This window comes from Pempheris klunzingeri, chromosome 16 (genome assembly GCF_042242105.1).
Source record: "Pempheris klunzingeri isolate RE-2024b chromosome 16, fPemKlu1.hap1, whole genome shotgun sequence".
Lineage (NCBI taxonomy): Eukaryota > Metazoa > Chordata > Actinopteri > Acropomatiformes > Pempheridae > Pempheris > Pempheris klunzingeri.
The window spans coordinates 15,508,266-15,532,643 of NC_092027.1; the positions used below are offsets into that span (position 1 = coordinate 15,508,266).

Genomic DNA, 24,378 nt, shown 5'->3' on the forward strand with positions numbered 1-24,378 from the left:
CACCACGTCCATGTTCTCACCCACCGATCAGTGTTTTTAGTTCAGCAAACGTTAAGCAAATCCAACTTGAACTAGATATAATTTGCCAGAACATGTAGCATTTGCCACCCTCCCATTTCAACTTGTCCTTTACACGACACGACAACCCACAGGGTGCCATATTCTGCATTCCAAAGTACCAGATCTCCGTGGCACGACTCATCCCAGGGGCATCCTGATGCCAGTTTCTAAACTCTCTATGCCAAACTAAGAAGAAAAAAAACTTTATTTTTTAAAACCAAAGCAATTGTTATTGTTGTTATTATTACTATAAGTAGTAGGTGAACTAGTATACAATATAAAGTATGGATATGTAGCAGAGTCAATGACTTAGATGTAATGCAAAAAAAAGAAGATACATTGTACACACATGAGCTGAGAACCGTAGGTCAAACACATAAACATACCTGGGCAACAGGCTTGGATATTCACATAATGGCTATTATGTGAGGTAGCAACACTGCTATTCTATAATTTTCACAGGGCAGAGTTTATATATAGATATACATATATATATATAAATAGATATCAAAATACTTATTTGTGTTTATGTATGTATCGGCTGCATTCTGCATGTTTGCTTGCAACCCTTTGTAGAGACATTTTAAAGTGCTTAAATATTTTTATTTAGCTTGACCAATGTAACAGGAGTATAGTGCCACTTTATTTTGCAATCTGTCCTGAGAAAAGAGCACTGCACAGAGTCAGGGAGAAGGATAAGGGGCTTCGGTGACAGGGAGCGCGCTATCATCGGCATCTGCAGAAGAAGAGAACAAATGTCGGCCACCCATTCGCAGATTAACAAATTTCTGATCCTGCCTTCACCTTCAAAGCATAAATGCACTGTTGTACCTCTCAGCACAAAGGCGTTCTAGGAAACGTGTCCAGCTCCAGTCTGGGGTTCTTGTGTTCCACATCCAGGGGGTGCCACAGTCTCACACTCTCTCTCTCTACTTATACCAGCACCTAGACTTGTTTGAACTTCCTGTTGATTTCCACGTTTTGATGTCGTCTTTTTTTTCACCCTCTTCCGGCTGGATGGAGGTGGCAAGCGAGCCTCTGCCTCTATCTCTCTCTCTCCACGTCTGGTCAGGTCGCAGCCAGACTCGCGAACACAGGCATACACAGCTGGTACCAACTACAACCTTTAACCCTCCTACTTTCTCTTTGGTCACACTGACTGTATCTAAAACCTGATGTAAATGTGTAAACATGTAATTGATTCCAAACGCGTTGTTCTTTTTGATATCCAACTATGTACGCCAGTATTACTTTGCTAGCAGGGTGATTGTTAACCTGCCATATATGGTAGTTTTACTTTCAGGTGCAATATGTCACTCTTCATATTTCCCGTCCTGCTGTGTGTTTGTGTTTAAGATGGCACTTTATTGTGAAATACGTATAATGTTTGAGTTACAAACATGCAGTAGTTGACCATCTGCTTATTTATTTTTATTTTATCCGGTTACAGTGCAATGTGCATCTCTGAATCTTTTGTCGAATGCAGCATGGAAATGTAACTCGAGTAAAGGTCACAGGTCAGCGCAAACAGGTCAAAAAATGTTTTCAAATATTGTACAACACAGACTTATTTGAAAACATAACAAATTGTTGGGTAGGTAGTTAAAAAAGATTTTAAAAAAAGGTATCTCTTTGATGAGATATGTCCCAAAAAGCTAGAATACTCAACATTTGTATTTTTATTATTTAAAGAAATGAGTCATCTGACAAATTTGAGCTTAAATTGAAACAAAAACTGATGGTTGTTGTAGAGAAAAATGGCTTTCTCACGTAATTTCTACCTTGCATAGTTAGTAATTTCTCTTATTATTCAGAGCATTTTATTTACACTGACCTGTCGGATGTTCAGGTAAAATGTGCAGTGGTCATGCTTTTATCAATGGCGTTTGCAGTTTTCTTTTTGGGATGAAAATTTCATCTTTTCTCTTTATTGTTGTGATTCTGTCCACCTTGAGACCAACACCAAACCTTGTGTATGGACAAAGACACTAAAGACTGTCGTATTTCAGTAGCATTAGGAGACACGGTAGTCTCAGGCTACAGGCCATTAAAAGCTTGTGCGTGTTTACGAGCTCACATTTGGTTTTATCGCCACCATATGTTCTGTCGTCTGCTAAGGACTGTGTGGCTCGTTCCTCTCTTCATCTATCTGCAAAAAGGGAAACTCCAAGGCATTTAGTCTTCTATGCGCCTCAGACCAACAGAATTCACATTTCAACGCTCTTTTGAACTTTGGATAAAGGGATCTCTGGCATTCTTGAATTTTTGGGAGTAGGATGATGGTCATTTTTGACCCTCCCGTCATGAATACAACCCTTTTTAGAAGAACCGTCAAGGTCTGGGTTCTAATTTCTTTGTACGTTTTTGAGTTATTCCAAAATTGGATCTGTAACCGTCTGGTCATGTATATGAAGTAATTTTATGTACCTTATTAATTTGTATCTATATCTTTTTGTGGACAGCTGGCATGATGTAAAAATAAGGACTTATACTCTTGGTATTTGCACACATTCTTTTCAGTGGGCGCCTTTTTGTGAGGACAAAAAAAAAAGCTTGGTTGGCGAAATGGAAAGAACAGAAAACTAACAAAACAGGATAGAAAATAAGATGGGAAGAAATCTAAAATGCATTTCTATAGACTTGTATAACATCCCTGCTGAATGTTCAGTCCTTGATAAACTCCTAAAAAATATACTGTTCATATTTTCCATGTGATTTCCAATATTTTGGAGCTTCTATGAGACTGTGTACGTCCCTTTGCTGTATATTGAGTAGCCCTAAACATGAACCGTTCTCTTGATTAAGAGTAGAGAAACAGACTTCCTATAGGAAGTGTTTTTATTGAGAGCAGAGAGCGTTTGCCAAATTTGTCCAAATCCTTTCATTCTTACAACCAAACGGAAAGTTGTTATATTGCCTTTCTTCAAAGTGTATTGTGGGTGTATGTCTTATCGTACTGCGTGATGAACTATAACGAGTGGCAGGGCAGCAAGATGTGAGTGAGAGAGAGAGAGAGAGATTTAAATGTGTGGATATTTATAAGAGAGCCACTCGAGTCGTGGACCACAGAATTTAAGGATCAGGGTTTTCTGATTTGAGTGCAAACACCTTATTTTCCTCTTGACAAGGCATTCCTCATAGATTAGACAGAATTTACTGTACTATCGCATGATTACCATGCATTGTCTCACGGTCATCTTATTTATTTGTAGCAGGGTGAAGTATGGTGGGGAAGAGTTACAGCAGGTCGTCGGAGAGTTTTGTGAAGCTGAGCGATGCTTTTGTGATTGTGATGTTAGGTGCATGCGAGCAGGTTAGCTAAATTGCTGGATTAATCCCAGTGTCTGTCTTAGACACTCAGGAGCAGTTTATTGGAAACAGCACAGAGCATGTAGAGCATGGTAAACAGTGTTTAAGGAAGGCATTAGCTTGAGTTAGACTATCTCAACATAGCTCAGCTGAGGTTTGAATGTAACGGCTTGGAAGATGCTTAGAATGTAAATTCATACGCTCGCTTGCTAAAACCCACATTAAGCATTCTCCAACTCAATTTTATCGCTTGCAAAACTTTTTCTAATGTATCTTCAATCAACCTGAGTCGTCTCTTGAGTGCTATGTTGAAAATGTATTTTATTTTTGTAAGGAGAGGTATTCCTCAAAGAAGGAGGAGAGGGAGTCAGAGAGGCGGTGTGGGCACAACCTGCCTTTAGATTTTCGCGAAAATGAGGGCTTGTTCGGTTTACAATGGCCTTATTTTGTGTAGGAGACATTGCTTCACTATTGTAGCACACAACTGAAAGTTTTGACAAATGTATTTTGCTTGAAATATTGTACTGAAGTTATATATGTGTATATGTATAGTTTTATGAATGTATTTCTTAATCCTTACACCAGAACTGAGTGTAATTTTTTTGTCATCTTGTTTGCTATACCGTCTCTTTGAAGACTTTCCAGGGACCTGCATTGGTTCAGGCAGCCCTTACTTTTACTGTACTGTATACTGTATGTCTTATTCTTTGTGCGTTCATTTAGAGGAACAGCTCTGTGGTTGAAATAAGCATGAACTCTGTCTGGCGAAATGCATTTTTATTTATTTAAATCGCCACCGTGGGTTTGAAACAGAAAGGATTGCTGTTCCCCCCCCCCCCTTGCACCAATTAACTTATCGATCTATCTCTCAAGCTGATGGAATTGTTATGATTTTTGTACTTTGAACTAGAAAATGTTTGCAGCATGGTTACTCCGATGATTTACTTGTATTTAATCTTTATGACGGTATGACAGTAACAATTGTGATGCTGACAAGTAGCAAGAAAGTCAATTAGACCCAGTACAATATCAAAGGGAATTCACAGAGATGCAAACAAATTGTCACAAATGCTGTATCTTAAAGTAGCATGGACTTAGCCTTCCATTTTCTGAAATACTTCTTCTGGCAATAACCATTAGCTGTAGCCTCTACTTTTGCTGGGATCTTTGCTTCTGGCCTTGTGCTCTTCCTCACGCTTGTTGGAGTTGGGTCATTGCAACCTCAGGCTGAATCTGAGTCAGCTGACCGTGATGACAAACAAGATATAAATTCAAATCACATTTTCAAGCACTAGAAGCAATTTAGACTCAACAGAGCATGCAATGCATTGTGAATAAATGCTATTTTATGATAGCCCCCAATGAGCAACACATTTTTATTTTCTTTCATTTTCTCAAGAAGCATGCATTCCACGTGTCTGTTTGCCGATGTAGCAGCCGGCACTGAGAACAAAACAGACATTATTCCTAAGCTGAAGGGCAAATTGGAGCTTCTGCTGCTGACATAGTCAGTTTGTCCTCATCCACATCTATAAATGCCTGTAATTACAGCACAAGTTTCCTGAGTAGTCATTCTGTCCTTTTAGCTGTCTGTTAAACCATAGTAAGGCCACTGTAGCCTCCCCACTGTCAAGACAACCTTCATCTTATCAAGCCCAGCAAAGCACACACCAAACCAAAACAAATACAACCTGAACTCATGTCTTAATATGGAACTTCAAAATAAAGTAAATCTTTGGATCATATGTAACGGACCACAATGCTATTCCCACGCACAAATAGTTGATTGAGAATCAAATGTCAAGATAGATGGGAGCATCAAAACATTCAGCCAAGTTAAATTGGATTGCTGGTTTTCGGTAGATGAGTGGTTGTCTTTCCTAAACTGGCCTTAACCTTTCCACCATGGAGTGTTCACAGAGTACGTTTTAAAGGACAAAGCATAGCAGACCGTATGATGAAAGGATGCGGTTTATGGCGAAGAAGACAAAGGGAGCTGTAATTTTATACCTGTGCTTTGTAAATGTTTTCTATGTGCGGTATTTGATAATGTAAAACTGGTATTTTTGTGGTTTGTACGCTGCAGAATTGATTACTTAAGGTGCACGTAGTTTTGTAAGAAAATAGAACCAAACTGAGGAAAAAAAGAACCATTTCGGATTCAGAAGCCTGTATTTGCATGCCCTTTGACATCTGGACGCAAAGTCAATAAAGTTTATTTCAATCACAAACTTGTCAGGGTGTGTACTTTAACCTTTTTAGTCCCCAGGAGTCATTAGGGCTCGAGCACCAAGTGGTGAAAAATTACACATTTTATGGGTCTTGCAAATGGGCGTGGCAAAATGGCTCCATAGCGCCCCCTAATTTCAAGCCCCGGAACTGTGTTTTATGTACATGTACGAAATTTGGTGGGTTCATGTATTTCTTCAAGATGTACAAAAAAGTCTCTTGGAGCGATGACCTAAACCCAACAGGAAGTCGGCCATATTGGATTTTCCATACATTTTTGGCGATTCACAGGGGTCATAAATGAACGAACTAGTCCGAGGGGGTTGAAGCGATCCACTTCAAACTTGGTCAGCTGGTAAAAAAGACATTAAGGATGAAAAGTTATTAAAAGTCTCTACAAAAACAGTGTGGATGTGGCAAGCTGTCAAACTTCAGTGTCTCGTCAAGAAACAGGAAGTTGTTAATAAATAGACTGTACATGATCCAATCAGCACCAAACTTGACATGTTTGATAAGAGTCCCGCCCTGAAGACGTCTACATGTCAACATTCATCTACAGTCATAGCGCCACCTGGTGGCGACAGGAAGTGCTATGTTTCACGCTATGATGTCTCAAGACAAGCCATCATTATTATCAATTATCAACAAAGGCAAGAATTTACACAATTTAGAGTTTACAACAAAGCTGGACATGTCCACGTTCCATAGATTTCCATAACAAAATGTAAGATTAACATCAAGAATGATGGGTAATGTTTCTTGTAAGGAACTGGACTATTGATACTTTGGATGCACATTAATGATTACAACTGTTCGAATCAATACGAGATATGGAATTTAATCAAAACAATATTTATTTTGTATATTTTCACAGAGACAAGTATTGTATGTTACATACATATTCTCAAATTTAAGTGATTAACTTATGTCAACGTGAAATCAAAAGGGGCAAAGCATGTGAAAAAATGAAAAACTAATATACAATATGTGTTCGTCAATCTCAAAGAAACATAATATACAGAGATATTCTGATAAAGAATAAAGTACACAATATCTTGATTGACAAGTAAAAGATACATTCCTTCATTTGCTTTTATTTCACAGAAAATATACCAGACCAAAAAAGGAACCGATTACAAGCAACCTAAAGTTAAAGATAATCACAGATAAAAAGCATAGGTGAAGCTCTGTCGCCCACAGAGATGGATTTCTGCTGCTTTTCCAGAAACTTCTCATCGTCAGCTCACAAATCTGCTGTTACAGTGCAGGCACGCCGCATTGTCTTGTGGCGATATTGCTCTCAGCAGAGAAGGTGACTGCGGCTGTCACACTGTTGCCTCAGCTGCCGCCAAATGAGCTAAAATTGAAAGAAATACCTGGAAGGCATAGACGAGTGTCTGAGCTGTGAAGGCTGCACTGCTTGTTTATAAGCAGCGGTTAATAATAATCTTATTAAACCGCAGTATTATTTCTCGTTTAGCCGCCCCTTTTACAATCTTACCCCTCATATTCATAATGGCAACTTAACACCAAAGTGCTTCTACGTAAAAAATGGAAAGACTGAGATTATTTACAATAATGGCTTCATGCATTTATAAGAGTGGGCATATTTAGAAACACTCTCAGAGAAATCAGGACACATAGATGGCTTGTTTGGGCCTGTGTGGGAGAGGTGTAGAAAGGCTGACTAAAACATCGAGAGGTGACAGATTGCAGTCGTACAATCGCTTTTTGCTTCACAATGTGGTTTGGCCGAATTGTAAACGCCCACGGGTGACCTGAAAATGTGTCAGCCTGGTCACAATCTGCTCTTAACTTGAGGGTAACATTAAAACTTGGTTGAATTGAACAGCTCAGCAAAAAACGGACGGGACGCTGTCGGCCACAGAACATTCAAAAGACGATGCGTACGTTGCTCGACAGAGTCATAGAATATCAAAAACGAACACACCTCAGCACTACTAAGGTGTTTGTGTTCAGTCCAGTACAGTCGTGAACAGGTTCAGGACACACATTCATTAAGATTTTTTTCTTGGTCAGAGACTGATCGACATGTAGAGAGAAACATTCAAAGATACACATTCCAGAGACACATTCAGATATCTTAATAAGCACACAGTACATACAATCAGAGCTAGAAAAACATTCCCCTCATGCAATTCAGTGGAAGAATCTGAAATATGATCTGTATCTTAATACTTCCTCTGTCCCCACCTCTCTGTCTCTATTTCTCTCTTATTTACGGACATTCAACATTATTTGAGGCCTCTATTGTACAAGGTAGATTAACTTGAGGTGTGTGAGCGTTAACTCGACGTTTACATGACGACACTGCATGCAAGTGACGTTTTAAAGTGTAACACCCTTGCTGAGGATATAGCACAGTGAATTGATCTGCCCGAACATTCATCGTGTAAGAGCAGGTATGACCAAACATTGTGTTAAAGGACTGCTGAATTTCATTTATCACTAGTTAAGTGGCTTTACAGATAGTAACAAAGCATTGGAATACTGTACAACCTTGATAAAGCTAGCGTTGATCTTTGGTCTCCCAAAATCCAGTTTTGGACTTTTGACACTTAAAGTCGAGATTAGATATTGATTCTCTGTATATGAGTAGAAGACATCACAATTAAGAGCTGTTTGGGTGAGTTTTGTTGCTGCTCTAACTAGGAACTTATTAGCGTAAAGGGATTTCTTAAATTCTAATATTCTTACACGGGTAGAATAACTTCAAGCGTTTAGAAAGGGATACTTTGGTTTTTGTAAGATTTTACTCATTTTTCCTACCAACATAGAGCCAGACAAATTCATTGATGCCCTTTTCCCTATACTTGCAGCTAGCCTAGCCTAGCCCAGCCTAGCTTCATTGTCCTCTCAAAAAAAGGATAATATTTTTTTTTATCTTAAATTATATATCACCTTAAATATTTCAGGTGTCAAACTCTTAATAGACGTGCGCTTAAAGGCTGGTTGTTGCTCTTTCACAAGTATGGTTGCAGCTGAAATGAAGCTGATTCTGTTGTTTGGTTTGTTAAGAGTTAATGCTGGGTTAACAGAATACTTCGACATGTTGGTTTGACATAAGCTGAATGCTTATTTACCTTCTTGCCAAGAGTTAGATGGGAAGATTGAATGCACTTCTGTCTGCACAGTAGCTACATATGAAGCTGCAGACAGCAGCCAGTAAGCTTAGCTTAGCACAAAGACTAGAAACAGGAGGGGAGAGCTAGCCTTGCCATGTCCAAATGTAACAAAATCTGCCAAACTGCACCTCTAAAACTCACCTATTAACACATTATGTTTGTTTTTATTTGCTTCAAACGTCATACAAAGTCTTTGCCGTTTGCCAACCTCATGGTGGCAACAAGGCTCCAGGATATGATTCGTCTGGCCCAAACAAATGGCCCCACTTGTTTTTTTCACTGTCGGCTTTTGCATTCTATGGGTTGAACAAATGAGATATAACATGTTAATTGGTGAGATTTAGTCAGTGCAAGTAGACAAACTTTGTCACTTCTTGTTACTGGGTAGCTTCATATTTGACACACAGACATAAGAGTGGTATCAATCTTCTCATCTAACTCTTTTTCTACTCATCTTTTTCAACAAAAAAGTCAAGTATTTCGCAAAACTATTGAACAAATGAAACTCTGAACCTTGCAACAACATATGTTTCCCTCCTTTTTGGGGAAATTAATAAATCAAATAAATGTGACCAGCATCAATAAATTCAGTAAGGCTTGGCTAACCTCGGTATTTTATCATTTTTGATTCTTATTAAAAGTAAGAAAAGCTGTAAAATTCTTCAAAAACCAATCTATTTAAACTCTTTTAAGTCGAGCAGTTAGTCGACACCTACATACAGCAGATGTGCATGCACACTCTCTCACAGGCTCGGTACAAAGACAGATGTGTAGTCGTGACCGGTGAACCTCTGACCCTGTTGTGTTGGTCGTCATACGAAAATGTTCTGAAGGCAAGCATGGAAATATGCAAACATGGCCATGGAAGAGACGAGAAGAGGAAGCATGGGCAGAGGGGAGAGAGAAAGAGAGGTAGTAGTGGTTTCTCAAACCTTTTTCTTCGTTACACCTGTCTCCTCCTCCTCCTCCTCCTCCTCCTCCCTTGCAATAGAAAATGTCTCATCGAGAGTCTGATCCACAGATTCCTACAACTCAGTGCTCCTCTCTTTCGTCAGATATTGGCATTACATTCTTGGATAGATTGCAATCATTTCCAAACGTGTGCTGACATATGTGCAGAGCTTGGAGTTGTTGAGCCTCCCATGTGTTGGCTGCTGTATCCCATCATGCCATTGGTGTTGTAGAGATTCATGCCTGCCATGTGCTGAGTCATCTGAAAGCCACAAAACACTGTTATAGCAGTTCTTTTTGTACTTTAAAAATTCACATGGTCCAAAACAAATCTCTCTCTCTCTCTCTCTCTCTCTCACACACACACACACACACACACACACCTACCTGGGTAATGTTCCACTGCAGCTGCTGGGCCTGTTGCGCTCCATACATCTGCTGCTGAGGTAATGTGGCCAAACCTCCCACCTGCTGCTGTCCCATCATCCCGCTCTGATGCTGCACCATCATCCCACTCTGCTGTTGTCCCATCATCCCACTCTGCTGTTGTCCCATCATCCCACTCTGCTGTTGTCCCATCATCCCACTCTGCTGTTGTCCCATCATCCCACTCTGCTGTTGTCCCATCATCCCACTCTGCTGCTGTCCCATCATGCCCTGGGTCATCCCTGTCATGTACGGTGACATCATAACGCCACTAGGCTGAGCCATGGCACCCTGGGCACCCATTAAGCCATTCTGCTGTCCCATCATGTTGTTCTGCTGAACTCCAATCATGCCACTCTGTTGCTGTCCCATCATGGCCATCTGTGATGTCATCATGGTGCCCGCCATTCCCCCTGCTTGGGCTAAAGAATGGTATGAACCATACGGGTGTGTCGGGTATCCCATTTGGTTCATGTACAACCCTGCTGGAAATAATCACACATCAGTAAGCAGTTGATAATGCAGCTCCTCTAGTCTTTTTGATGACAGTAACTCATCAGTTAAATCATGACTCATGAATAAAGCAACATCTGGGAGAAGGTTCACCAGTTCTCACCGTGAGTAGCCATGCTGCTGGCGTGTACTGAGGGGGTGGAGGCGTACAGGGAGAGAATAGAGTCCTTGGACAGCTTCTTGACAGTGCCCTCCTCTGCTTTGGGTGCTGGATCCAGGAACAGACTGAGGTTTTCAGGCACCGATGCAGTCACTCTGCTCTGAGGCATGGAGCTGGAAACAGGCTGGGGAGGGAGGGTAACAGGGTGGCACAGATAGAGAGAAACGAGAGAGAGTGCTGGTGTTGAGCAGGTATGTTTACCTCGTTCACCATATTAGTTCAGCTTGTTATAATGCAACCGTTTGCTAATTAGCACCAAGCAAGGTACAGTTGAGATTAATGGAAATGTCTGAACAAACTTTCATGTCAATCCCTCCAAGAGTTGCTGACATATTTCCAGTCTGACCCTAAGTGGTGGACCGCCACCTCTAGACATGGATAAAACATGTGTGTCCTGTAGAGAGCTGACAGTGCACAGTAGAGTGTGTCTTCTCCTACCGTGGTTTTACTGGAGGAAGTAGAGGACGGTGCTGGCAGGGAGCTGAAAAGATCCAGTGCAGAGTGTGCCAGAGCTGGATTAGACACTGCTGGGCTCTCATTACTGTCTGGAACACGTCCCCCACCATTAGACACTGCAGGACTTGGAGCAGGGGCATCTAATAGAAGACCAAGACATGGCTATGATTATTTCAAGTGTAACCAGTTTATTACTAGGACTTTTTCTTCAAGATAAAACCTCAAATTGTCAACCTTAAACTTCAGCTGCAATTGATATTATCAATCTTAATATATTAATTGATAGAAAAATTGGATCCTTGTTGAAAAATGTTGCTTTCTGGCCTCTCTGAAATTCAGAAAAAACATTATAATATGATACATAATGTGGCTGTTCTAGCCAATAGGCAACTAAATGTACTAGTAATGATCTATTGTACAGTTCTTTGCATTATACTGTAAATATGCCACAGTATGTGTGTGTGTGGTACAATACCTAATCCAAGCAGGTCTGTAACAGACTGGGAATCTGCCTTCGGGCTGATGTCCTTTTTCTGTCAAAACAGAGAAAGTTTAATAATTAAGATAAAATGTCCACATTGACAAATGAGCTCGGGTCCAGAATCCTTTTTGTCAGCAAAGTTACTCCCAATTTTCCCCTGCTGCCTGAGAAACTCATCTGTCCAAGACGTATCTTGTGTCACCTTCTCCCCTCTTTCTTTAGCTCCCAGGAGCATCAGCTAAATGTTAAAAATCCAACAATTCAAGGTCAAGGCTCAGTTCTGCTTCTCTATTACTGCTGTGATGTACTCACCAATTTCATCTTCTCAAACACAACTGGTTCCTTGGGTATATTGTCACAGCTCTTTTCTTTCTATACAAAGAAAACAAATGGTTTCGTTGAACAAGCGGATTGACCTTGCTCGAGATTACAGCGATGAGACAAGAAAGCGTGTCATTCACTGTGTCCTGCCCTGTTTTCTTTCTGCCGATCTTGCTCAAGATACGAGCACCAAACCTTTCGTCTTTATGAATGTTAAGACTCACCCTGAGCATCTGGATGTCGATGACCTTATCGATGTACTTCTTCTTATCATACTTGTCCCTGATGAAGATCTCTGCCGACTGGTCTGTCTCCGGGCGCTGGAAGCACTCCGGTAGGAAAGCCTCGTAGAGACGTTTGGCTTTGGCATTTCCCATCTCTTGGACACACTGGTGACACAACAAACACAACAAAACCATGCAGCAGTGTGTTCAGCAGTCTCGTAAAGGAAAGTTGCAATATTCACGGTGCTGTTCCCACTGCGTGTGGTGGAGTCCTGCTAATAAACAGTGTGGATTCTTATTGTGGAGAAAAGAGAAAAATAAAGCATAATGCTGACTTTGCTGCCTATCAGACCTTGACAAGCTGAACTGCATACTGATGAGAAAGTGTCTTCTTCCTTTACTGTATGTGAACATGCAAGCATTAGTATTATGGCCTGTTTGTTCTGTCCTAATTCAATCATTCTCAAACCCAGACAGATAGAGTTTCATGTTTTGTGTTATGGTACTGTTGGTACACTATAAAAAACACAATACAGCCTGTGTTTAATGGTGTAGCTGAAGTGAATCAGATGATAAATTCTTACTGGCTTCTACTGGTACCTAAATGTGGCTAAATTGAAGAAAACGAGACCACGGGGAACAAGGAAGGACATTGTAGAGGAAAGGAGAAATAAATTACACTCATTAAGACATTAAAGCTGGTCAGGATTCTCTGCTATTACAACTATATCTGAACAGCAGATTTTCTGTTTGGGTGCATTACCTAATAACTGCTATTAGCAATGGGCAAAAGCATTTCTTTTGACTGCACTTCATCCATTACTGTAAGAAATACTTCCAACAGTGAAGAACATAAGCTGGTTATTGTCTATGCAGTGGGCTAACGCTGGACTTCTACAGCCCCCTACTGTGTAAGTATGTTGTTGTGCTTCTTAGATGATTGACAAGTCCTTCATTATGCCCAGATTTGTATCCCTTTTGTGGAGGTTTAGTTCCCTAAAACTACATTTCTGTACCCTGTGGTATTAGTGAGTACCCCCATTGTCATTTTGGGACTGTAGCCCATATATTTCATATGTTTTTCCAATAACCTTTATGTGTTAGTTTCAGGAGATTTTCCCAAAGCCCCTTTCATCATCTTATCGTATCCCTGCTGTTTCAGTAGCATACAAAAATACTTACATTTAGTATAGTATAGTATAGTATAGTATAGTATAGGAGGCAGTAGGATCCAATAATTAGTTATTTATACCTGATTAATACAACAAGAGTACACTGTAAATTGCAGGCTGTATTATCAAATGTTATCAAAAGTCATATGACTTGCAAAAGACAAGGCTGTAGAAAGAGGCGAACAAAGAGAGTTTGTATGAAAGATAAATCTGCCCTAAATCTTCCAAAGATTTGGTCCTGTAAAGTTTAAGGAATAGTTTGGCACTTGGCTATATACTGAAGTGCGTTCTTGCTGAGAGTCAGATGAGAAGATCAATACCACTTAGTTGTCATTAGGTTAATATGAGGATACACCCAGCAGCTGATTAGCTTGCTTAGTATAAAGACTGGAAACAGGGGGGACACAGCTAGCTTGGCTCAGTGCAACTATAGAGAGATTTGCTAGCACCAATACCTTTAAAACAAATCAAATAACACAGTATATCTCACTATTTCACAAAAAACGATGCTTAAAAATGACAAGTGGTGGTTTTATATCATACAGAGCCATGCAAACTGTTTCTCCCTGTTTCCAGTCTTTATGCTATGCTGGAAAAGACAGTAGTATCTAACTTCCCATCTAACGCTCAGCAAGAAAGCCAATAACATATTTCTCAACATGTCAAGCCATTTTGTCAGTCTGGATCTGTTATAGTTGAACCCAGTCATCACGTACTATATCACATTAATATTTAGTGAAAAATGTCCCCATCTTGGTGTTTGGATATGCAGCGTAACCTCTGACCTGGACCTGCTCCTGTGTCCACTGGTCCAGATTGACAGACTTGACCTTGGAGATGTGGACCCCCAGGTTTCGATGGATACCAGCACAGCGGATACAGATGAAGATACCCAAATTCCAGGATGCCCATCTTGGACCTGGCAGAGACAGGGCGGCAGTATTTAATATTTAGAGTAGCAGAGTGAATCTAGGAGCATAATCGAGAGGTAGAATAAGCAGGCAAGAGGCTAAAGGCTGATGAGAAAAACTCTGATTAATTTCAGTCCAATTATAGAGAGACAAGCCTGAAATTCAATTATGAGTTTGAATTCAGCTGGGAGCACATCTAATCCTGCGTAAGTCATGTGGTGTCCTGACACATAATGGAATCCAATAGGAGAGTTAGCCTACATAACTGAGACTGGGAGGAGAGAGGGGGAGTAGAAAGTCATACAAATACACACACACACGCACACAAGCAATCACACACACTCAGAGCCTGGATACCTGCAGGGATGATTACTCATTTGGTCATGAGCCTGTGTGTGTGGGTGCCTGGTTATCTCAGTGGGCTGTTTTGCCCATCTTACTGCCATATGTAATGGTTGCATTTGAGTGTTGAGTGCCCCCGATTCACCCCCATGCGTTACAGGTTTGAGCTTTGGATCGTACTGCGTGTATCTTCCTTCTGTCTGCAGAGCTGCTAGGATCTTTGCCTGGACAGACAACTCTGATAAGGGGAAAATAAAAACAACACCGTCAGGCAATTTTTCTGCTGAAATTATGCAACCATCCTCTTCAGAGAATACAGTCAGCTTCAAAGAGAATATTGTTGCCTCTCTCCCCATCTCTCCCTACATCTCTCTATCTCCTTGTCCCTCCTCCTCCATCCCTCCCTACTTCCCCCCCCCTCGCTCACTCTAGTCGGCCGAACCGCTCTGTCTCCACCTCTCCACTCACCTCCGTTATGAGTCCTTGCTTGCAACGTTGCTGCAAGTTGATGCACTGTGGCCTTTACACCACTAGGTGGAAGAGCAGCTTTGATTTGGATTCCCCTTTGGACTGTATTGTCAGCCCGAGTCACTGAGCAGTGCTTAAGAAAGGCCATTCTATGCAAATGCAAGAGGAAGTTTCAGAAGACAAAACATGCAAAAACCTTCCTCTTCATGGCAGCTGCGGAAACACTGAGTGTGGGTGCAGAGTCAAGTAATAGCCTCTTGTCTAGGTTGCATCCTGAACTATGAATACTTATGGGGTTATTCTGTGTGCGTCATTAGAAGGCAATCATAAGACTGGCTCTGTGTTTTCATGTATTTGGAATGGGAAAGACACCAATGTGCAAAAATGCAAACAAAAGTACAGAGAGCAAACCAGTAAACATAAACAGAGGATCACCAGACAGACAGAGCACGTCCATCATCCTGACCGTCTGGCTGCAGCATTAGCTGACACGCCGGCTAATAATAGTTGTAGCAAATCCTGCTTAACCGCTGTAAACATTGGCACTGACAGCGAGAAAGAGGGAGATTGTCAATTGTGTTGAACTCCCTGAATGCTGGAATTAACTTGTCCTTCTCATCCTTATTCAAATGCTCCTCTGCCGTCCCTGCCGCCATTTCTTATCTCTCTCATTCACCACAGCTGCTCCCTCCTCTTCACCCCTGCCCGCACATATCTCTCGCTCTCAGTTCTAACTCGCCCTCTCGTTTACACTCTCCACCCTTACTTTTCTGGGGTTTCGCCCAAATTGCTGGCATTGTTGCGTTTTTCAGTCTTTGCAATATAGTGCTGACTTTCTATCTCTTTTCGCCAGGCTAGTGGTGTTTCTCTATAGAGACGTTGGTCCGTTGTTCCACTGCTTTGGTCTAGACTGAAATATCTCAGCAGCTTTTGGACGAATTGCCATGACATTTGGTACAGACACTCATGTGCTCCAGTGGCTGAGCTGTAATAACTTTAGTGATCCCCTTACGTTTCAACAAAATTGAACATGTCCAACATTTTTGTTTAGTCCCATCACCCTCAGAAAAATAATTGAGTGTACCAGCTAAACATTGTCATTGTGAGCACGCTTGTGTTACCTTTTAGCTCACATCACTGCTGTAGCGTCACAGAGCTGCTAGCACTTCTAAAGACTCTTAGTCGTGTTTCCATACACTGCCATATTTCTCTTTCCAAACAGTGTGTGTTCCTGTCAAGCCCCAAGAAAGCTGGCCTTCATAGCCAGGCTTTGAAGTTGATTCGACATTTCACAATTACTACAACCACTACAATTACAACAATGGCGTCCATCACGTGATATAATTGAGCCCAAAACAACTTTTTTCCATCAAACAACCCCTAGAAAATGACTCCTTTTGCTACCAGAGTTCGATCCATCCAATCTGACAACAAGAGCTGCATGATTAACATGATTCAAGTTACTTGGCTTGTCTGGCCCGAGACACTAGTGTGTATTCTCTATGGGCCCCACAATGCACAAATATGGACATCCATGGGCGGAAGATTGTGCTAATTTTATACCTGGTAAGTCGACATTCTTCGCCTTTATGCGCCACTGAGCAACTTTCATAGGAAATAATGGGGCCTCTGCAGTTTCCGGTTCTCTTTTATAAATCCACGGTTCGCGTGTCCATTGGTGTAAGCACCAGTGTATGTCTAATCAGAGCCGTGTGCAGGGTTAGTTACTTAAGGTGAATCACACCTGCACACTGCATCACAGTAGCCTCTTTGGTTCCAATCGATGCAGTGCTGAGTAAGAACACATATACAGTATGTCTGTCCCGCAACAATGCACACCTCCATATACTTTGAACAGATATAGTAGGAAAAGAGTAGGAGGAGTAGACGTGCAAAGGGGGAAGAAAGACTGAACAAACAATCTCTACAAAACGGACTCTCTGTGTTACAGTGTTTGTGAGAGCAGTGAGTAAGCTTCCTCTTCTCTTTTTATAATCGAATAACAAATACCAACACCTTCTACTGAGGCATAATCAAATATTTCTTAGGTTTGACTAATAAATCTTTCCTCAGTTTTTGTAGAGTAAAGTAGAGGCTTTGCATAGGAGATTGATGAATCACTCTGGCAAAAACTGACTGTAGTTGTGGCTGTCAAACACGCAGCTTGAAGCACATCAGGGGAGGAGAAGGCAGAGCCAGGGTGAGAGCCAAAAACAGATACAAACAAGAGAGGATTTTTACAGTCACAAAATGGTGGACTTTAGCTGATTGATGACCTGCTGGGATGTACAGGGGGTATGACGAGCAGCAAACGCGATCGTGATAGAGATCTATAATGAGCCTTTCTGTCACTCTGTCATTCACCCACACACATACACACACATTTATTTGTACTGCAACACATGAAAGGACCTTACATTCATTTAGTAACCACTCAGTTTCTCCCATTACCTAGTTTAATTCTCTCCTTAAATAAACTGTTAATTTCAAAGGGCCACATCAGTGCATTATATCGTCATAACTATTATGTGTAACTTGAACGCGGGTTTTATAGTTTCAGTCAGATTTTGTATGTATTTCATTCGCCTTCTAGATGGCAATTGTCTTCCAATTTATTTCCATACAGTATGAAAACCAATAAGCAAACTCTTAAAATTTGTTGAGTTGTTAAAGTTAAATGTTAAAGTAACTGTCAAGTCTGCATACGGTGTTTAGTCAGTGAATTACAATCCCTCATAATGACAACGTAATGCAATGTTCACGATGATGAATTATACGACTGCTAATAGATTTTCAAACCATACGGAAATAAATGGATGTCAATGACTGCCTGGAAACTATTCCCAATTTCTCTTGTTTATCAAACACATGAGGATATTAATCATCTTAAATATGGGAACAGAACAATACACCCCACTGTGATGCATTAACAATCACAGTCAATCACAGTTTGCCAGATTTGTTCTGCCAAGCCCTCTGTCAGTTATCTAGGATGCTTGTTAGATGTTAATCTCGGTGAAGAGAGCAGAGCATTAAAGAGTCTGGGGAAAGTGAACAGGTTTTTGGCTAGGAAGTCAAAGACTCTTGGCCAATTCTCCTGCTTTGGATTGCTTTTACTAGTGAATCTGCACATGGCTTTAAAAGTCTGGGAAAACAGGCAATTACAACAGGTCCCACGGCTAAACTCAGTGTGGTACATAAGTAAGTGATAAATGCTTTATCCCGTTCATTACACAGCTTCCTACTGAAAAAAATCAATAACCTATACAGTAGACTAAAACTCTGTAGTCTCATATACAGAAATAACAGACTGTTCAATGCCAAAATTGATCAGAATTGAGTATTCAGCAAAGTCATGTGGTAGCACACACATAACAGAACACACATATCTGCCTTGCCAGTGTTGCTTTTCTGACTCACACTTACGGCGACATCCATAAGTGCACGTCCTACACCAACACATTTGGTCATGAACACACCCACTGACTTGCACACACACATACATGCACGAGCAGGTGCATATGGCTCATTAGCCTATATCCCACAAGGATAAACGGTGCTCCCTGTATGCATCCAGTTAATCCCGCAGAGCCTCAGTCATCGGTGGCTCCTACGCCCTCCCACACCACCACACAAACACACACTCATGTATACACACAGACTCATCGCATCCTCCAGGCCCTCAGCATCTAAGCCAGTCCAGAAACCCTGAGGCCACCCAGTGACCCAGTCCCAGTCTGAGCTAAACAGATGGACCCCTATTGATAATTTACTGAAAAAAACCCCACCATCTGTGTTGCAATGCGAGTGTCATGACTGTGATCCTTCAGGTGAGTCCTTGAGGTTGAAAGGGTTATTCATGAAAAGATGAGTATGACAATCCATCATTGTAAACTTTAGATTCTTCTCAAATCTCAGTTTAGGACTTGCTTTTATGCTTGATTTTATCCTATTGCTGATATTAATGTTTGTACTCTCTGTATGTGTAACGTTACTGTGTGAATACATTTGTGCATTTGCATGGAAAACAATATAATAGGTCTGTAGTAATTGTTTGAACTGTTCGGTCATTTTTAAGGCTGTATCATGTCCTGTAGCTGTTCCTGGTATTTTGTCTATTTCCTTTACAGCGGTGAGGCAATGTCCAGGCACAGCAGACTGACGTTTGGCCTTATCACACTTTTTGTGTGCTTTTCTCTTATACACGGTTGTTCAAGGCTGGATTACCAACAAGTCTGGACTTCCCGGACTGCCACAGCCCCCACCCCCTCAAAACCACAAAGTCACTGTGTGGTAATTGATTCATAACTTTGCTTGGGAATGTGGGAATATACACCAATAAAATATCAAATGACATGAGGACCTTAAGGGGGGCACTACTTCATTACCTCATCTTCAGCCCCGGTCTTATGGAGGGCCTCTGAGTTCAAATCTAGTTTCAAGACCTTCAGCTGATGCTGTGCTCACAAGGTAACTATTTTTAATGCGTAACGATCAAAATACATCACAGCAAACGTGGAGCACTTAAAAGTTCAGGAATAATGTTCATACTGCACACAGCACATTTTTCCCAGAGGCCCCTAGCAGCTTAATCCGGACACGGCAGTGTATACATACACTACTACATTGAAGACTCTACCACTGTGCCGCCCTCTCCTTGGTACTGTGGAACTCTGTGAACTCTAAGCCAGGCAGGAGACTCAAACAGCCGCTCACCTCTTGTTCCAGTAAAAATCCCTGCTGATTTACGATTGGATGAGATTAAGGGGTGTGGGAGCAGGGGGGGTTAGGAGGTGCTGGAGGGATATCGCTAGGTGATATCTCCACGGCAACCGGGGCTCGGTGTGTACGTAAACACAAGTACAATGGAGACAATAAAGGAGGAAGGCTTTTATGCAAACACACATGCACACGGCCCCTTGAGACTGAAGCCAGAGGTAGAAGTGTTGACTACATTACGCACCTGTCTCGTTTTCTCTCCCCCATCTCTTTATTTCTTGCGCTATTTAGCATCTACAGTGGCAGTGTCGCATTGTGAGGAAGTAAGGAAAGCAAACAAATAATTCAGGATGTTGAGTGGCACAGAGGAAAAGAAAAACAGGAAGTTGGGCGGCACAGACTGCAAGCCGCAGTCAAAAACAGACCCATTGTTTCATTGTACAGTACAGTACAGTAATCATAAATGGGGATAACTTACTAGCACCATTCACATCTTTTTGTGTTTTTTCATGTGCTGGTGTAAGCACACACATGGAGGCATACATCTCACCACTTCCTCTTTACTCACCCAAGGGGATGAGGGTGATAAACGCACAGTAATCTCTGTCAAAGCAAACAAGATTAGATCAAACCTCATCAGAACCCATATGGCCAAATGCCTGATTCGAGAGAAGGAAGGGGAGGGGATAAATGCTTTAAAGGTGTGCACGTGTGTGTGCACGTGGCGTGGTCGTGTGTGTGTCCTCTAATACAAAGAGTAGCACTTACAGATTCAAGAAAATGTGGTAATCAGGTATGAGGATAATTACCTCTCTTCAAGCATCAACCTAGATTACTGTGTCAGTTTATTCATTAGCACAGTTACATGAAAAAAAGGTGGGAAATGAGAGCAATGTGTCACCTTTCATTCAGTGTGGAGCCACATATTATTACACAGTTCAATAATGAATGCAGAACGTGTTTATTTCACATAACTGACTGAAGATGCACTTTAGATGATAGCGAAAAACCATCGAAGGATTCAAAATAAATGTCACTTTTATTAAGATGAAAGCTAGAGCTTTCACATCACTGGTGTGTGTATGTGCGTGTGGTTGCTATTTTCGCCCCTAATCTTATCTGCAGTCTAATAAGACCAGTCTGTTGCACAGTGAAGTCATGTCACGTCAACGAAGCACTGCACGGGCACGCTTGATGGCCGCATATTTGAGTATGTGAGAAAAAGGTTTGTTTGTTTGAGTTTGGAGCGAAAAGAACAACCAAAGCTGAATGATTTAAACTAAATGTCTCTGTCCACATGCCCCAAATTTGTTCCAGATAAGTCCACCGCTTCCCAAATGCAAAAATAACATCTTATAATGTGTTTTTTGTCGACTGTGGTCCAGTCTCATGTCTTCAGACAACATCAAGAGCCTGATCACAAAGTGCTTTTTTAAAAATCGACTTCTGAACAGTCACAAGTGTGTTTGCCTGAAGTCTAACAACATCTGCATTTCTATTAATATCTCCATCCACAGGCGCTATGTGCTGGAACAAAGCCTTGCTTTATAAAACTAAGCATTCACGTTGTCCTGGCGTCGTCTCCAGTTTTAACCCAACCAAGACCCTGACGTCATGACGACAATGGACCGTACATTAGTTGCCATCAACTATTGACTGTGCATGTTCCGTAAGTCCTATGTACGTGTAAGATCTCTAATGGGGAAGAAGCAGTTTAGTGTTTTAAAGGGGAAATTAAGCAAGAAAAACAGAAAAACAAGTACAGAGCAAATGAGAAATCTATCATAGCAGCTGCCTTGATTGCTCAGATTACCAACAGTATACTGTGTACGCACTGTGGCAAACGGATTTCACAGTTTGCTTTAATTAAATATGTTAACTGTCAGCTATGGCAGTGAATTAGCATCATGATGTCATTGTATGGGTCACGTAAGGTTGCATGTCTGGAGAAAAACAATTCTCTATGCATCCGTACTGACAGCTGTTTTCCTTTCCAGCTGCCACCCGACCCGCTTAGCGTCTCTTATGAAATATTTGCAGCGTCAGCATCAGCAGCGCAGATCACTTTTACCCAAATTTGGCAGCTACCTGAAAGAGATACTGAGATGCAGACTCTGTGTTATAAATGCACAGAGAGACAGCGGCCGACAGAGACTGAGAAATATAAAGAGAGACGAAGAAAAAAACAAATGGATGGTGACGGCCTAAATGAACAACAAATGAGGATAAATTGAGTGGGAGGGGGAATTAAGACTACGGTTAGTTCACTTACTGCAGGCCATAAAACTAGCCTGGACCTCTCTCTTTACGCATTTCCAACAAACATTACAGATGTTTCCCCCCATGTACAGAAATCCAGAGAAAAGCTACCGTAACTTATTGATTTGAACTCTTACCTCCCCTCCTGTCATGAAGCAGAAGGCTATGCAGGCGCAGACACAAACTAAAGGCGGTTTTTAACCCTAAGACACAGCTGAGATGTGTATCTCCCTGATCCTCTTTGCCTGCCCATTTGTCTGTTTGTGTTTGGGAAGCAAACACAGATTTGTGCCACAGAATACAATTCACTCCCTGTTAAACATGGGAAGTCCCCTGTGAGACAAAGTGCAGTGATTTACACACATTCAGGGCCTTCACTTAAGAATTTATGACAGCGGTGGGAGCGGTGCCAGCCGTGTGGATGTGACATGCAGCTGCCCCGTTGAGTCATTTCCTGGACATGGGGAGGGAAATCTCATCAATCTGAACACCTGCAGCGCCACCGACTTACACTGGAGTTACAAATCTAGCATTGATCAAATGGGCTAATACGAATACAGGTTATTACCACCATGTATTTACGTTTCCTAAACCAATCTGACCTTACTTACGAGAAAACAGGTCATTTGGTTGAAAAAGCATGTGACAGCATATATATTATATTTGATATTAAACAATGTGGCTGTTTTTATGTTATATTGCACTTACACCTTTAACCGGCTGATATGGGTCTACCTTACTGCCTTACATATACATCTATCTCTATATATCTTATATTTTCTTTTTATATTTTTTCTTATCTTATATATATCTTTTCTGTAATGGAGCCCCCAGCCAAAGAATTTCACACAAGTGCACTTGTTCAACCGGTGTGACAATAAACATCTTGAATTCCTGCCGGTCGACACAGGAGAGTTTTTCACTGACACCTGCAGTTTGTCTTTGTGAACCAACACTGGTTGTCAAGTGGTTTTGTGCGTGTGACACTTTACACCGGCCAACACGTGGACCTATAGTGGCTTACACATGTTTTGAGGATTTCAGTCACAGATCTTATCAACTTAATGACAGCTTATCCTGAAGCTAAATGAAGACTATGTCATAAGAGCAGTTTGGTGATTCGGTCCCCAACTCAGTGTATTTGTGACTAAAACAGCAGTGTAAACAGGTTCAGCAAATAGCTGGTGACATAGTTCAAGGCCGCACGGATGGACAGTGTGATGTCACAACCAATTCCTTAATTCACTGCAACTATTACATGAGCGATCACTGAGGATGACGGACTTACAAAATGTTCTCACGCTGCCACTATAAAGCCAAAACATTGTAGTGCTCTTGTGTTAAGATTTTTGTCTTCCCTGTGTCCCCATCTGCACCCAGCCTGCAGGAACAGTCTGTTCAGGGTGACTCAAAGTCAGTGTGAGTGTCTATATCTCTGTGTCTGCTACCCCAGTGGTGAGGGAGCCTCAGGTGCCTTGCAAAGGTCCCAACAGTTGGAGTAATTCTCACTAATGATCACATCTACTCATGCCATGCTGTGATGTAGTTGTTCACTTCCCACTATTTACAAAAACCTTCCTGGATGAGTGGTTGTCCTCGTGTAATCTGTGTCTATTGTGGCTACCTGGCGTGATGTAGCTGCCTGCCATGCTCCTGCCTTGTAAGGATGTGGCCCCGTGTCTTGCACCATAGTACAACGTAATTGGTCGAGGGGTGATGAATGCATTGCCGCATTTTCTAGCGTAGTTAATGAGCAAGAGGGTCGATCCACGCACTGACCATTTGCGGGTACGGATCGAGACGCTGGCGCACACCTACCTTTTGAATCGCAGTCGGCGCAGAATTTATTCTCCTCCAGCGCCAGTAAAGAGTTGAGGACAGCCTGGTATCTGTCCACGTCTTTCACAGATTTGCCCGTCATCATTGCACCGGTCCACCTCCTCCACAGCCCCTACAGTCCGTGCCGGCTCCGGTCAGACAGCCTCCTGGTTCACAGTATCACAGCGGTGTGTGTGTGTGTGTGTGTGTGTGTGTGTGTGTGTGTGTGTGTGTGTGTGTGTGTGTCCGCTCCTCTTCCTCCTCGATGGAAAGCAGGGCGAGTTTGGTTCACAGCGGTGGGATGACTGCCTTCCAGCCAACCAGCATGCGGGTTATTCGAGGTGCAAATAACCTAATCAAGACGTAACGTGGAGGAAAACACCATGTGATCGATAGGATTCAAACTGTGATGT

The 24,378-nt window shown here is 41.7% G+C and overlaps 1 protein-coding gene across 2 annotated transcripts; it reads right to left on the reverse strand.

The window, feature by feature from the left end:
• Positions 1 to 6,434: 6,434 nt before the first annotated feature.
• Positions 6,435 to 24,166, reverse strand: smap2 (small ArfGAP2). Of its 2 annotated transcripts, none has more exons than XM_070846806.1 (9): positions 23,966 to 24,166; positions 14,234 to 14,367; positions 12,277 to 12,441; positions 12,044 to 12,103; positions 11,726 to 11,783; positions 11,233 to 11,390; positions 10,738 to 10,918; positions 10,083 to 10,603; positions 6,435 to 9,957 (listed from the first exon to the last, which is right to left on the reverse strand). In XM_070846806.1, exons 1-9 carry the CDS (start codon positions 24,069 to 24,071, stop codon positions 9,832 to 9,834), a joined length of 1,509 nt encoding a protein of 502 aa, XP_070702907.1. In that variant the 5' UTR covers positions 24,072 to 24,166; the 3' UTR covers positions 6,435 to 9,831. The 2 variants fall into 2 exon arrangements, with proteins under 2 accessions (XP_070702907.1, XP_070702906.1); XM_070846805.1 differs by having other exon boundaries at positions 10,083 to 10,606.
• Between the last annotated feature and the right edge of the window lie 212 nt (positions 24,167 to 24,378).